Below are 15,576 nucleotides of genomic sequence, written 5' to 3'. Positions count from 1 at the left end.
TTTAAATAGTTAAAAGTATAAAACTGCAACTTTGTTAAAAAGTTTTCAGATTATGTGGTGATCTAATGGGCATGAATTGTTTTTGTAGATTATCTCATATATAACTTCTATGTTATCTTTAGTTAGCTAAATTTAGAGTAGTGATAAGTTAATAGTTTTGATACAAATTATAAGTTAATCTGGGCTCTGTCATTGTATGATAAGTAAAACTGGATTCTGTCATTGTATTTATGCTTATGCACATTTTTTCTAGGTTGCCTTCCAACATTTCCAAGAACTAGATGAGCACATTAGCTATGTAGCAACCAAGGTCTGTCACCTTGGAGACCAGTTGGAAGGGGTAAACACACCCAGACAACGGGCTGTAGAGGCTCAGAAATTGATGAAATACTTTAATGAGTTTCTAGACGGCGAATTGAAATCTGATGTTTTTACAAATTCTGAAAAGGTGAGCACTGTTAGAAGGATAAAAGCAAATTACAGCATTAATAACAATGTCCTATTTATAAACTATAATTATGACTTTCCAGAGAAGAACTTTAAATCACTGAGTGGCTGACTTAAAAGTTTTTATTGTTCTGAAATGTAAATTAATACACTAGCCTACAGATTGCGGATGAAGTGTTTATATTCTAATTTTTAAATGGTTTGCCTGGCATTTTTCTTTATGAAGTTATGTGTGGTTTAGAAATGTTGAGGTGACTGTTAATGAGTATTTCTGTAATTGACTTTTAATATTAACAGAATATCTGTAGTTTTTGAATAGTTACATTTCATTTGATGAGGGTGGTCTGACCTAAATCATTATAAGTTGAAATGGCATTTTTGTTGTTTTATTCAGTTAGTTTAAAGTAGGATATATGCAGCAGTATGATCTGAATTATTTTCATATATCTTGTTTATCCTTTCTGGGTTCATAAACTCAGAAGAAACTTACACTTCTGCTTTCATTAAGCAGTGAGTTGAATTTTTTCAGAGTGAATGAACTGCAGGTTTCATTGGGAAGGTGATTGTGGCATTATGAAATGGTAAGATTTCAGTCCCAGATAGACAAATGTGTATGTTTTATTGACTCAGTAGTGATACTCCAAATGTATTCCTGTTGCTCAAAAAGTTTTATTTGTTGTTTTAAAAGAAAATTGTTTGGGTGAGGGTCTGTGGGCATACATAAGGGAATATTACTATTTTCAAATATAAACTTTTTTTTTGACATATATAATGGTTTTAAAAGGATTATTGCTTTTATTTTTTAATAGATAAAGGAGGCAGCAGACATCATTCAGAAGTTGCACCTAATCGCCCAAGAGTTACCTTTTGATAGGCAAGTTTATTTCTTAAGAGCTAATTTGGATATAAGGTGTAATTTATAGAATAAACTTGTTTTTTTTCCTGTATGATTTTGCTCATTCAACAAGAATTTATTTAGTACCTTCTTTGTACAAGGTACATACAGTATATAATAGTTGAATGAAAAAAATATGGTCTCAGTTTCTAAATTTAATAATATACCTTGAAATAATTTCAGCCCTTTGTTTTCCTTCTGGGGAAAAAATGATGAGAATTTTGAAATTTACCGAAGTGAGATTTTGGGTTTTTATTTTTTGGACTTTGATAACCAAGGTGGGAAGGGACTGAGAGAGTTTAAACATGGAATCATTCAGTTGCTTTTTCCTATCTCTAGATGAAAGATAGATGAGAGATAGTTTTTAAGTGTGTTTTGTTGTTGTTAATCCTCACCTAAGGTTATTTTTTCCATTGACTTTTAGAGAAAATGGAAGGCAGGGAGAAAGAATGATGAGAGAGAGAGAGAGAGAAAGAGAGAGAGAGAGAGAGAGAGAGAGAGAGAGACATTGATTGGTTTGCCTCCTCCATGTGCCCCAGAGGGTTCAGGGATTGGATCTGCAACCTAGGTATGTGCCCTTGACTGGGAATCGAACCTGTGACCTGTTGGTGCTCAGGCGAACTCTCCACTGAGCTACACTGGCCAGGGCGAGAGTTCTTAAGTTTTTTAAGATCTAAGTCACCTTTGAAAAGCTGATGAAAGCTATAAAGTTTCTTCAAAAAATTCAGATACATACAGATTGTTGTATATAATTTCATGGAGTTTTCTACTCATTAGCTTATCCATAGGCTCCTCCCTAAGGACTTCAGATTAAGAACCCTTGCTTTAGTTGCAAGGCCCTAGGGTCACATAAGTCAGGTGTTAATTGTTTCATCCTAAAAGAAACTTCACTGAGATGGAATTTTTTGCATGATTTTCCTTTAGTCAATTGGAATGTCAGACACACAATATTGGTGGTAGTAGTTCCCCTATGTGAATATCTGAGAGAAATATGTCTTCCCATATAACAGACAATATATCTGTTATTTTTTTGGGTAATACTTGAAGATACCCTGGTACAGGTAGAATATAAATGTGTTGCTATACTTAATGCTTGACCATTATGTCCCAAACAGAGTGAGTGAGTTCCCTACCCCCAAAATACATCTTATTTTACTCTCAACTGTGTCATCATAAAGGATTAGCAGTAATGGCCATCTGTCACTTAGCTATTACTAATAATCTCATTACTTGCCCAGCATGAGAGCAATGATTTTTAAAGTGACCCATTCCCGGCCTGGCATGGCTCAGAGGTTGAGCGTCGACCTAGGATCCAGGTGATCGGGGTTTGATTCCCCGTCAGGGCACATGCCCGTGTTGCGGGCTCGATCAATGACACTCTCATTATTGATGTTTCTATCTCTCTCTCTCCCCTCCTGTCCTCTCTCTGAAATCAATAAAGATATATTTTTAAAAAATTAAAAATAAATAAAGTGACCCACAAAAACCTCATTTTTAACTTTATCTCACTTCATAATTGGGCTATTTACTTAACACGGGTAAAATGTGTGACTCACCTCCCCCACCTCTCTCAGTCCTCTTCTGCCTCTATAAAACACATTCGTATACTCATCGTCTTCTGCTTTTCACTTACACAATTGCGTACTTCTCTTACAGTTTTGTTTTAGCCTCTCTGCCAGGCCTTGGAATTGAGTACATATCCTAACCAGATTTAATTCTTTTCACAAAGATTAATGTGGTTTTATGTTTACTCTGTTATCTGCCACGACTTTGATACAGTCATGCCCCACATAATGTCATTTTGGCCTTACATGTAAGTGCATAGTATGATGTTCATACCACACTGAAACATCTGTCTTTGGCATTTCTTTTGCCAGCCACTTTCCTCTCTCTTCAAACTTACTATATAGGATCTCTCAGCATTCATTTTCCATCATGTGCATTCCCCCTTGATATTTAAGATATGAAAAAATTCTAGTGTATGGTATGCATATTTTAGTTTATGAATTTACAGAGATTTAATGGTTACTTTTCTGAGCATATTGCTCGGTCCTTTTTATGGCTTCTGTACTAGTTTTTTTTTTTTTTAAATATATCTTTATTGAATTCAGAGAGAGGAAGGGAGAGGGAGAGAGAGAGATAGAAACATCAATGATGAGAGAGTCATTGATCGGCTGCAGCCCACAACCTGGGCATGTGCCCTGACCAGGAATCGAACCCTGATTGCCTGGATCCTAGGTCGAAGCTCAACGCTGAGCCATGCCGGGCTGGGCTCTACTAGTTTCAAAGTAACTTATTTGTATATACTTTTTCTTTTAAATAACAATAATTGAACTTTATATGAAAGATCCCAACAGAGGGAGGGAAATTGGCAAATATCAAGTGAATTTAAAATGCCAGTGAATATGACTAGGGACAATAACTCAATGTTGGGGCAGGGTGGATTGTTAAATGCCTCATGCAGTTCTTCCCTGTTTAACAAGAGAATTGGTTATTCAATGTGAATTTCCTAAATGAGAACCAGCCACCTTTTCTGAATATCCCAAATTTAGTTTTGTCACCTGGCATGCTTCCTGTCAGTACTCTCTCCCTTCTGACTTTGTCTTTGTCTTCCTTTTTTTATGATGATCCTTAGTACAGAGGATTTTCATATACCAAACTTGGTTTCCCCTTTTTATTAATATTTTACATTGCTATGGTACCCTTGTTACAACTAATGAACTTGACCGTCTGTTTTTATCTTTCAGATTTTCAGACGTAAAATCCAAAATTGCAAGTAAGTGGGGTTCTGTTTATTTAACTGTTTTGAACAAGTAATAAGTTACGTGTGTAAAGGGACAAAAAAAGAGGAGAGATAGTGGAAACAATGTCATCCTCCCACCCTGTCCCTGACTTTGATTGCTCTTCCTTGAAACAACCATTACCAGTTTCTTGGGTATTTTTCCAGAGTATTCTATGGATATACAAGCATAGGACATCAATCATGTATATATGTGTAAAACTTAGTTCTACCATCCCCATTTATTTTGAAATAATTAGTAGCATATAAATAGCTTTTACCTTCTGTTTTTAATTTAACAATGTATCTGGGAGATTGTTTTGTATTCATACAGATATTTCTAAAGTAGGTGTTTTTGTTTCTGTTTTTTAATCCTCACCCGAGAATATTTTTTCCATTGCTTTTTAGAGAGAGTAGAAGGGGGTGGTTGGGGGGAGAGAGAGAACCATCGATGCGAGAGACACATTGATTGATTGGTTGCCTCCCACACAGCCCCAACTGGAGCCAGGGATCGAGCCTGCAACCCAGGCATGTGCCTTTGACCGGGAATGGAACCTGAGACTCTTTGGTACTGGGGGGCCAACACTTGAACCACTAAGCCACACTGGCCATAGCTAGTACCTATTTAATTCCTTACATGACTAGTTTGAGTTTTGCCAATCTTTGGATTGTATTTTAGGCAGGTCATTATAGGTTTCTGGAAAAGCCACTGTATTTGCAGACTCCTGTGGTAGCCTGAGTCACTGTTTGGGAGGCCATTTTGCAAAGAAGGTTCAAAGAACTACCTATTTTCCCAAAAGTGTTAGGGTAAGGATGACACAGATAGTTGGACTTCCTGCAGTGTTTTTGAACACTATAGATTATTCCAAAGTTCAGTTATTCATTCAGAACCATAATAGACTCACAAATGTAGTGAATCAAATATCACATAGTATTTTAAGGTGAAATTTGGTGTCGAATTCACCATTGTTCAAGGTAAAGGCATCTGAACCCAAGTAAAAATTTCTGTAGTCCCCCTCACCCTTTCTGTTCATTCGAGTTTAAGATTTTTCCTGTCTCCTCTCAGAGATGCTATCGAGGAGATTTTCCCCTGCCAGCTGCTTTTTAAAGTAATAGTGGTAAATATCAGTCAGACTATGGAAACACAGCTGTTTGGTTAGTTTGGGAAGATTTTCTTGTCCTGGAAATAGAGATTTATATACACAGTATATTGTAGAGTCTAGATTCACTGCCTGTAATACCATATTGTTTTTGTAATTTTTCAAAAGAGGGCTAGATCTGTAGTCATTATATTTATAAATAATTCATATACTAGCAAATAACTTGGATACCTTGTCTCTCTCATTGTAGCTAAGTGACTTTCTTTTTATTTGTAGGTAAATACCATGATTTAGAATGCCAATTGATTCAGGAGTTTACTAGTGCTCAAAGAAGAGGTGAAATCTCCAGAATGAGAGAAGTAGCAGCAGTTTTACTTCATTTTAAGGTAAATAGTAAAAATTATAAATGAAAATTAGTCTTCAAGACTGTGGAGATTATATAAATTCTATATATTATAGTCTCTGATTTTCCCCTATTAGTTGTATGACTATCACAATGATAATTTTTATTTTGAATAATTGAGTGTACATTTCATATCTCTCCATAAGTGATGTTAAATTTTAGGTATTTAATATTATTTAAATAGGGATTTTATGTTGTAGAACAATATTTTATCAAATATCAATATATATGTTTGATACATATCAAGCTATATATGAATTTTTATATAGTTTGACATAGAAAATCATATTGTTTGCCTTCTTGGTTTGTAATGTATTATTTTTTCAGTCAAGCATGTTATGAAATAGGTCAAAAGCAAGAAGACTTGACCTTAAGTATTTGGTGGAGTGTAGAAACTGTGGAATAGATGGAATGTGACTAGTAAAAGACTTAAATTAAATCCAGAGGATCTCAGGTGGTCATACAAAGGGAATATTCTATCATGGAACTCTCTTCCTGGAATTTGAATTAGGAAGAGAACCCCTGTATGGGAATGCATTTCTGTAAACTAAGTGCTTAAAGAAATAGTGCTTCCTTTAGTCTATTTCTTTATATCAGATTAGGGAAATATAGGCCATTTGTTGGACTTTTCATTTAAGTACCATATCTAAGTATTAATAATGGCTCTTGAGCCCGACTGGTGTGGCTCAGCAGTTGAGCATCTACCTGTGATCCAGGAGATCATGGTTCGGTTCCCAGTCAGTACACGCCCCCAGTGGGCTCGATCCCCAGTAAGGGGTGTGCAGGAGGCAGCTGATCAATGTTTCTCTCATCATCGATGTTTCTATCTCTCTCCCTTTCCCTTCCTCTCTCTGAAATCAATAAAGATATATTTAAAAGAAAGAATGGCTCTTGAGACAAATTATACTTTATATTGTTTACCTTACTTGTTTTTATGTGCAATTTGCTAACAAGCAAAAATCTCATTATAGTGAGCTTAAACCTTGCTGACTGGCTAATTTGAGCCAGAACTTGCCTGTGCAGCTGCCTACTTTGGTCAGCAAGGTGTTTGAGAAATTACTTAAATTAACGTAAGTGGAGGCATAAGTTATCTCACATCACCAGTCAGCAACATTTGTCCACAGAAACACCTGTATGTATGCTCATGACTGGTCAGCAAGGTATGATAAATTATTTTATTTAAATAAATTCTATTTAAATGGACTCAATTTTTAAAGTAAATTTCCAGAATGTCAGTTAAATATAGCTTGGGCCATATTCTTGAAAGGGAATGCAAATGCTTTGAATCCCAAAGAAGAAAGAAGGAAATATATATACCTAAAACCTTTCCTCAAGACTTTGAATCTGTGTGTGTGCGCACACGCCCATGTTTTGGAGTTGAAGGAGATGAGTAGTCGATGATTGTGTAAAATGAATATAAAGAACTCAGTTATCCCTTAGTTTTCTTCTTTGAAGTCCAACAATTATTGGCCATTAATTGGAACATAGACATAGCTTTATTACATAGGTATAATACCTCTTTTATTGAGATGATGATTATAATTTAACCAGAACAGTGATTTTTTTCTTCTTCTTCATAGGGTTATTCCCATTGTGTTGATGTATATATAAAGCAGTGCCAGGAGGTAACATAACAGTATACTTTATTGGATTTCATTTTATTTTATGCTACTTTGTGTTTTAAAAACGATTTAAAAATAATGTATTCACTATGCAAAATGCCTCTGCTGTTTAGGGTGCTTACTTGAGAAATGATATATTTGAAGATGCAGCAATACTCTGTCAACGGGTGAACAAACAAGTTGGAGATATCTTTAGTAATCCAGAAACAGTACTGGCTAAACTTATTCAAAACGTATTTGAAATCAAGCTACAGGTAATTTAAAATAATGACTAAGTAGTTCTTAAAGCAATATGTGATTTTCCCCCCCCTATATTTTAAAAGTTTTTTAAAAATTAGTTTACTATGTCATGTCCATAGGAATAGTAATCTACTTATCCAGTGAATGAAGAAAGGACTGATAGTGTCATACATTATAAAAAATGTTTTGTTGGAAAAAATATGATAAGTGTCATCAGAGCACATGTTTAAATTTTGTTTACCAGTAGTAGTAGTAGTATCATAGTAGTAGTAACAGGTTATAGTAGGGTAGCCTCATATTTTTATTTTTATTGAGTCCTCACCTTGACCAATAGATGGCATTTGTGAAATTGAATAAGAATTATAAATGCAGTCTGTAGAATTTTTTATAATGTGCTAACATGGAAAGAAAAAAAACAGGACTTTAATTTACAATATTTACTCTCATAGCACTATACTTTAAGGCAGCATTTCCTAAACTATGTTTACCAGTGGATTAAGAAACATTAAATGTGTTTGTTTTTAAAACACGATTCAGGGCTTTTAAATAGACTTTAAAGGTACTAATATGTATATAGTTCTCTAGAAGTGGGCGTGTAATGTGTAGCATTTCCCAATTTTAGAGTAGTGGCTGTTAATGTCTCAAGAGACACTAATGTTATCAAAACCACAGTTTGGTAAATGCTGCTTTAAGGAAATGAGTGTATTGGTATAACCTCAAGTTTTGTTGTTGTTGTTGTTTTTAAAATGTGCATCATGAGTCAGGATAGGCCATTTAAAAAAAAAACTTCTGAAATTCTTAATACTTATTTCCAAGACTGATGTAGATGGACTAGTAAATATAGCGGTAAAATTTTAAACCTATTTTTTTAAATTGGTCTGTTTTCTATGCATTACCTTTGTGAGTCAGAACAGTTTAAAAATGTAGAGTTAATTTCAGAAAAATACATCTTGAGTATGTAATTTAATATTTACTGACTTGACAAAATGTTGACTTTGTTTTTAGAGTTTTGTGAAAGACCAGTTAGAAGAATGTAGGAAGTCCGACGCAGAGCAATATCTCAAAAATCTCTATGATTTATATACAAGGTATATTTTTAATTATTAAAAATAATAACAGATCTTAGATACTGTTTTTTCAAAAGTGGGGGAGTATTCAAGAATTCTTTAATAATAGTTTGGCAGATAGCAATATGCCTTTTAGCATTAAGTGCTTGGCTATATAGACTAGTATTGCATAAGAGTAGCATTCTTAGCACATTAAGGGATTGGATATTATGCTTTATATTAATGTACTTTAATGAAACAAAGCTTTGTTTATATTGTTTAAGACTTGAGAATTTTGTTTCAGATTTTAATTGTAAGCTACTTCACTGTTCTTCAATATTTTTCTCCAAGAACTAGTATAATTACATTCATTGCAGTTGAAACTTTAGAAATTGAAGAAGTGACAAATTCTTAAAACATGACAATTTCAGCCTTACGTCTAATGTGAGAATTTGTCTTCCTTTTTTTTTTTTTTTGTAAAAGGCAGTGTTAATCTTAGAAATATTACATCAGAAGCTTCATATGGAGTTTTTACCCAGCCCTATTGCTATTCTTCAGAGTCATCATTTTGGGAGGAAAGTTTTCAAAAGTAACCATAATAAAAAAGTTCTTATGAAGAACAACATTATGATGAGCCTATCTTCGACGATGGGAAAAGAAAATTAGAGAAAAGTCCACATGGGCAAAGACCAAAGAGAATGAAGAGAGTAGACCTCTCAGTATTTTGACTTGTGTCCCATGTCATGAATAGCATTAGAGCATACTTGAAGACATTCTGCCACTTGTTGCCATTTCTAGGCTGGTTGGTTGCCTGTTTCCTAAGTAATCCCTAGGAGTTATGGCAGCTTCAGAACCATAATGTTTGTAATATTCACTCTGCTTTATATATAACCTTATACAGCTGCTCTCTGTGTCCTAATAAGTACCTTCCAAAACTTTAAGAAATGGTGGTTTAATGTCAGTTGTTAAAATCACATTGTAAATATGTCTATTCTTTAGTATTGTTACTATACCTAAAATATATATTAATCTTTTTTCCCCCTCTTCCATGAAAAGAACCACAAATCTTTCCAGCAAGTTGATGGAGTTTAACTTAGGTACTGATAAACAGACTTTCTTGTCTAAGCTTATCAAATCCATTTTCATTTCCTATTTGGAGAACTATATTGAGGTGGAGACTGGATATTTGAAAAGCAGAAGTGCTATGATCCTACAGCGCTATTATGATTCAAAAAACCATCAAAAGAGATCCATTGGCACAGGAGGGTGAGTGTTTCAGTTAAATTTTATATAATAAGACTAAAGATATTAAGAACTTGCCCTAGCAGGTTTGCCTCAGTGGTTAGAGCATTGGCCCACGAACTGAAGGGTCTTGGGTTCGATTCCGGTCAAGGGCACATACCTTGGTTGCAGACTTGATCCCTACCCCCGTGCTAGATGCAACCAATTGATGTTCTCTCCCACATCGATGTTTCTTTCTGTCTCCCTTCCACTCCCTCTGAAAAGGAAAAAATACCCTCTGGTGAGAATAAAAAAAAAAAGTAAAAATAATAATAAAGATACTAAGAACTTTATTATATTTGGACAAACTTGTCAACTGTTGAGTCATTGGAATTTTCTATAAAGAAATCTTTTAACCCAGTTTGTTTATACCATTGATCAAATTGTGTCCCTTGAACCACGTGTTGAAAATGACCTAATTTAACATGTTTAAAATGTAAAACAGAATACCAGTACTATAAAGAGTTCTATAGATTCTTTTTTGGTTTCAAACTCAGTAAAGTATTTCAGGTTATTAACTAGGAAGCGCATTTTTTGTTGTTGATTATTGCAGGTGTGAAAAGAAACAGCAAATAGTTCACAATTTGGGTAACCTGAGCTTTTTAATGATTTGTGTATAAAACTATTTAATTAATACCTTAAAACTTGTGTTTATTCACAGACTAGAAGAAAGTGGTTTGCTGAGAGAATTTGTGGCACCTCAGTAATCCAGATCTCAACTATCTAGAACCCAGTTGATTCTAGGATGAAGCACAATGACTTTTGTAGAACCATATAATCAGGGTCCAGAGTCCACATACATATATACCCAAATCAGTTTCTTATTTCCCAGTTTGTCATATATTAAATAATGATCAGGAAGAGGTTATAATTAGGCATAAAAATTGACATCTGAAAGGCAGTAGCAAGTAAAGGAAAAGAAAAACTACGAACAATCAGAAAAATTTTAAGATAGTTCACAGTAGTGTGGAGCTACATATTGTAGGAACAAAAAAAAATTTAACCTAATGATACCACCATATAATAAATGTTGAAAGTGACCCTTTAATCATTAAGAAAAGCTAAATTATGTTGATCAGATCTTGTTCAATAATGAAGAAATGTGCAGTGTATTTATTGAGATTATTATAACCGTTATGTTTAAATTGTTAAATATATTTTAAAAACATTAAAATTTAAAGTTTATTTTAGGCAGGACCATTTAGTTATTTGGAATATTAACTTACTTGGAATAGCCCACTTCCTACGAAACCAAACAAGGAGTTTTTGGCTATTGAGTCAGAATTGTAGAGCTGAAAGAGACTTCAGAGATAACTCTAAATCTCCTAATTTTTCAGATGAAAGTCTTCTATTGAGAGCTTTAAGGCTTACTTCTCTTTATTGAACTAATTATTGGAATTAGAACTTTTAGGTCTCCTGGCTATTAATTCATTTTGTTGTTGTTGTTGTATACTAAGTTTAAGTGTACTTGAAATTAAAATCTATGTGTAGTAAAGTGCTTTTTTAAAATTGGTTGATATGATGCTCTAGTATTCAAGATTTGAAAGAGAGAATTAGACAACGTACCAACTTACCATTGGGGCCGAGTATTGATACTCATGGGGAAACCTTTCTATCACAAGAAGTGGTGGTTAATCTTTTACAAGAAACCAAACAAGCCTTCGAAAGATGTCATAGGGTAAGAGTAATTGTAAATTTGTTTTATTTATACATAGCTGTGTCTTTTAAGTTTTGCCTTGTTTATACTAAAATAAATCTGTCTGGTTAGGAACAACTGTATTTTTGTAATAAAAATATACAGGATTTTTGTTAGAGAACAAAATTACTTCAAAATGATTTAGAAGTACATTGTAAAAATGTTATGGTATGACGCATCTGGTTGGTGTGGTATATTTGGTACAGTAATATATTTAATTTTCTGAATGCTGGAAATACGTTAAAATATTCCTAATGCCTCAGATCATCCAACATGTAGCTGTCAGCATTATACAGGGTGGGGCAAAAGTAGGTTTACAAAGTTGTGAGCACGCAAAACAGTTTATTCCTGTATTATTATTTATTAATTATTGTATTATTTTCCATTCGAACAACTGTAAACCTACTTTTTCCCCACCCTGTATTTATTGTTTAAATCATAACAACTCTAAATCATCACCTTCTGTCTGGAAAGTCACAATATTAAAATTCAGTTCAATTCAGTGCAACCTGATCCAACAAATGTTATTGCGTGTTTACTTTGTACCAGCTGCCATGTTAGACATTGAGGATATAAATATTAGATATATACACTACTTTTAAATAGTGTGGAGCAAAAAGGTAGACATATAAAGAATTAGTGCAGCATAAGTCTGTATTGCTGCTACCAGAGGAAGCAACCAGTTCTGCCTGGTTAAGAAATTAAGGAAAAGTATCAGGAAAGTTATCAAAAAGAGACATTTGAGGCCTGGATCTTCAAAGCTAAATATGGTATCTTTAGGAGGATGTTTCTGGCAGGCTGTTTCAGGCAGAGAGAGTAGTACATGTACAAAGACATATACAAAGATCAATCATGCAGCATGAAGTGCTTGAAATAAAAATGTATATGGGGAGAGTAATAAAAGAGGACATTGAAAAGGTAGAGAAAAAATGTATACCATGCTTAGAAATTTGGACTTAACTTTGTAGATGGTGATGGCAGCTTTAAAGGATACTAAAAACGACGGTGTAATGAGCAAGCAGATTGGTTTTTATTTCCTTTTTTAAAAATAACTTTTGGATGCTGACATTTAATAAACTGCATATGTTAAAAAAATTGGTAAATTATGTGTACACTTTTGAAGCTATAACTGTAGTCAAGATAATGAAAAGATTCATTACACCAAAAAGTTCACTGTTGCTCTTTGATAATCTCCTTTTTCCCCTCTTCCACTTCTATCCTCAGGCAACCCCTGATCTGTTACATGCCACTGTAGAGTAGTTTTTTAAAAGAAGGGGACATTTGAGGACTAAGTCTTGAAAGCTAAAAAGGACATCTTCAAGAAGTTGATTAATTTTCTAGAATTTTTTATAAATGGGATTATAGTATAGTATAGTATGTACATGTGTTTCTGGCTTCTTTCACTCAGTATAATTATATTGAGATTCATCCATGTTGTGTGAATTAATTAGTATGTTCCTTTTCATTGCTGAGTAGTATTTTATTGCATGAATATACCACAATTTGCTTATTTATTTACGTATTGATGGAAGTTTAGATTGATTCCAGTGTTTGACTATTATGAATGAAGTTGCTATCGACATTCATGTATATGTCTTTATGCAGACAGTGCTTTCATTGCTCTTGGGTATATGCTTAGTAACAATACGGCAGTAGTCCTTAAAATACTTCCTGGTTTCCAAAGTTGTTTTATTTGATATTCCTACCAGCAGTGTGTGTGTTCCATTTGTTCCATGTTATCTCTAGCATTTGGTATGATGAGTCTTTTTAACTTTAAACAATCTAATAGGGTGCGTAGTCATACCTCATTACAGTTTTATTTTGAATTTCCTAAGAACTAATGATGTTGAGCATCTTTTCATGTGTTCATTTGCAATCCATGTTGGGTGGGGCAAAAGTAGGTTTATAGTTGTTCATATGGAAAAGAATACAATAATTAATAATACAAGAATAAACTCTGTGTTTCGTGTACTCCACTGTAAACCTCCTTTTGCCAAGCCTTATATATGTTCTTTGATGTATTTTTATGCATTTTAAAAATTGGGTTGTTTGAAGTTGAGAGGTAATTTTCTAACTTTTTAAGTTAGATTTTATTTTCTCAGCATAACTTCTAATAATTCTTTTACTGAATAGTTAGCAGCAGCATCAACATCAAAATGAACATTTATTGTGGGCTTACTATGTACTAAAGTACTTTACATGAATTTTCATATTTTATTCTCACCTCAGGCTAAGATATAAGTACAATTCATATTATTCTCTCCTTACAAATGAAGAAATTGAGGCTTTGTAGGGCTAAGTAGCATCTCAAGGGCTCAGTCAACCAGGAAGTGATGAGGCTGGGATTTGAGCCTTTCATATTTTATAGTGCATCAGTTTATCGATTTCCCCATCCCCCCCCCCCCAGTAAAATAAAGGGGACTTTTTGTTCTGAGTATTGCTAGAATAGCCTTTGTTCATTTTTTGCTGCCTCTCAAACTTCTTTGACCATGCCCCACAATAAGAAATGCACTTTACATGGCAGTTCAAAAGGGGTGTGTGTGTGTGTGTGTGTTTCATGAAACTATATTTGGTTTTACTGTGTACATTAAGGAGGGATTTTATTATACTTTATTTTTTATTGGTTTTCTCTCCTTTCTCTTTTTCGTTCTTATCACAATCACTAATGGATTGCAATCCAGGTCAGAAATACATTGATGTAGTCTAAGCCAGGAGAGTTGCAGGCAAAGATGGAGCATTGTATGTATGTGAGAGAGGCACTGGAAGTGGGGAGGAAGAGGTGTAAGTTACTATTTTGATACCTGAATACTGACTACATTTTATACAAAGTTAATTGCTGGGGGGAAAAAGTTGCATTTTTTTAGTGGTAGACTTGAGGAGTGATGTATTTGGTTTTTGTTTTTAAAGCTCTCTGATCCTTCTGATCTACCAAGGAATGCCTTTAGAATTTTTACCATTCTTGTGGAATTTTTATGTATTGAGCATATTGATTATGCTTTGGAAACAGGACTCGCTGGTAAGTATATTTGTATTCTAATTTGTATTAAATTTCTTTGATCCTGTTTGGTTAACTATATGCATAGTGTTTTATAAAGCAACTCTATATGTTGAATTCAGTTCAGTGTAATGAATAATACTTTTTGAGCTTTTGTAATGCAAGGATTTGTCAAGATGATGAAAGCTATACAAAGACAGTTCTCTTACATTGCTTACATCAAGCAGGTCAGGGTAAGCTACATAAGTCACTACAGTATATAGTAGAATGTATTACAGTGCTATAAGTTATAAAATGTCGTAGAAACAGAAATGAAGGTGATAGTAATTCTGGTTGAGACAATTGAGTAATGAAGGGAAAATATTCTAAAATAAGTATGGAAAGGAATATATTCATAGTAAAATTTTTGCTTTTGTTCTTTCAGGTTTACTGTATTAATAGGATATTAATTATTTCTTCCCCATATTCTAGTCCTATTGATCCAGTTGCCTCCTTGACCACTTCGCCTGCTTAGTGTGCACCTCAGACTCAACATATCCCTAATGAAACTCTTTATCTTCCACCTAAACCTGTTCCTCTTCCGTTCTTCCCCATGTCTTTAAAAAGCACCTCTGTTTACCAGTTGTTCAAGCCACAAACTGAGGAGTTCCCATGGTTCTTCCTTTTCATCAGCCCTGATTATACTTCCAACATAATTCAAATTAATTTACTTTTCTCCATCTCCACTGATACCACTCTAATTTAAACACCATCTCTGTCTGCTTCTAACTTGTCTCCCTGTATCCGTTCTTGCCTCTCCAAATTACCGACTCTGTTTAACAGTTTATTTTTCTCTTGTTTAAGACCCTTCAGTGGCTTCCTATTGTGCTTAGGGGGAGAACAACAACAAACTTCATAGAAGCATGGCTTTCTGACCTTCGTTCCTCATATGTATTCATCCTCATCGCATGTGCATTTTCCCTCACTACCCTAGACATTCTGGCCTTCATTCTTTTTCTTCACTTAGGCTCTTGGCACTTTGTTGTTTCCCCACCCTCGGAAGTCTTTTCCTTGAGCTCTTCTCATGCCTGGC

The 15,576-nt window shown here is 34.1% G+C and overlaps 1 protein-coding gene across 1 annotated transcript in view; it reads left to right on the top strand.

Annotated features, from left to right (window-relative positions):
* Positions 1–15,576, top strand: part of EXOC5 (exocyst complex component 5) — a 42,207-nt gene that overhangs the window by 16,304 nt on the left and 10,327 nt on the right. The window contains exons 4-13 of the mRNA XM_081143545.1: positions 254–448; positions 1,257–1,321; positions 4,090–4,118; positions 5,498–5,607; positions 7,205–7,249; positions 7,360–7,500; positions 8,492–8,574; positions 9,589–9,798; positions 11,344–11,491; positions 14,417–14,525. Of these exons, the coding sequence (XP_080999671.1) occupies positions 254–448; positions 1,257–1,321; positions 4,090–4,118; positions 5,498–5,607; positions 7,205–7,249; positions 7,360–7,500; positions 8,492–8,574; positions 9,589–9,798; positions 11,344–11,491; positions 14,417–14,525 (1,135 nt within the window). The remainder of the gene's footprint in view (positions 1–253; positions 449–1,256; positions 1,322–4,089; positions 4,119–5,497; positions 5,608–7,204; positions 7,250–7,359; positions 7,501–8,491; positions 8,575–9,588; positions 9,799–11,343; positions 11,492–14,416; positions 14,526–15,576) is intronic.

This window comes from Miniopterus schreibersii (assembly GCF_964146895.1).
Source record: "Miniopterus schreibersii genome assembly, chromosome: 1".
Lineage (NCBI taxonomy): Eukaryota > Metazoa > Chordata > Mammalia > Chiroptera > Miniopteridae > Miniopterus > Miniopterus schreibersii.
The sequence above is the reverse complement of the archived record's forward strand: the minus strand, read 5'-3'. Positions and strand labels throughout refer to the sequence as shown.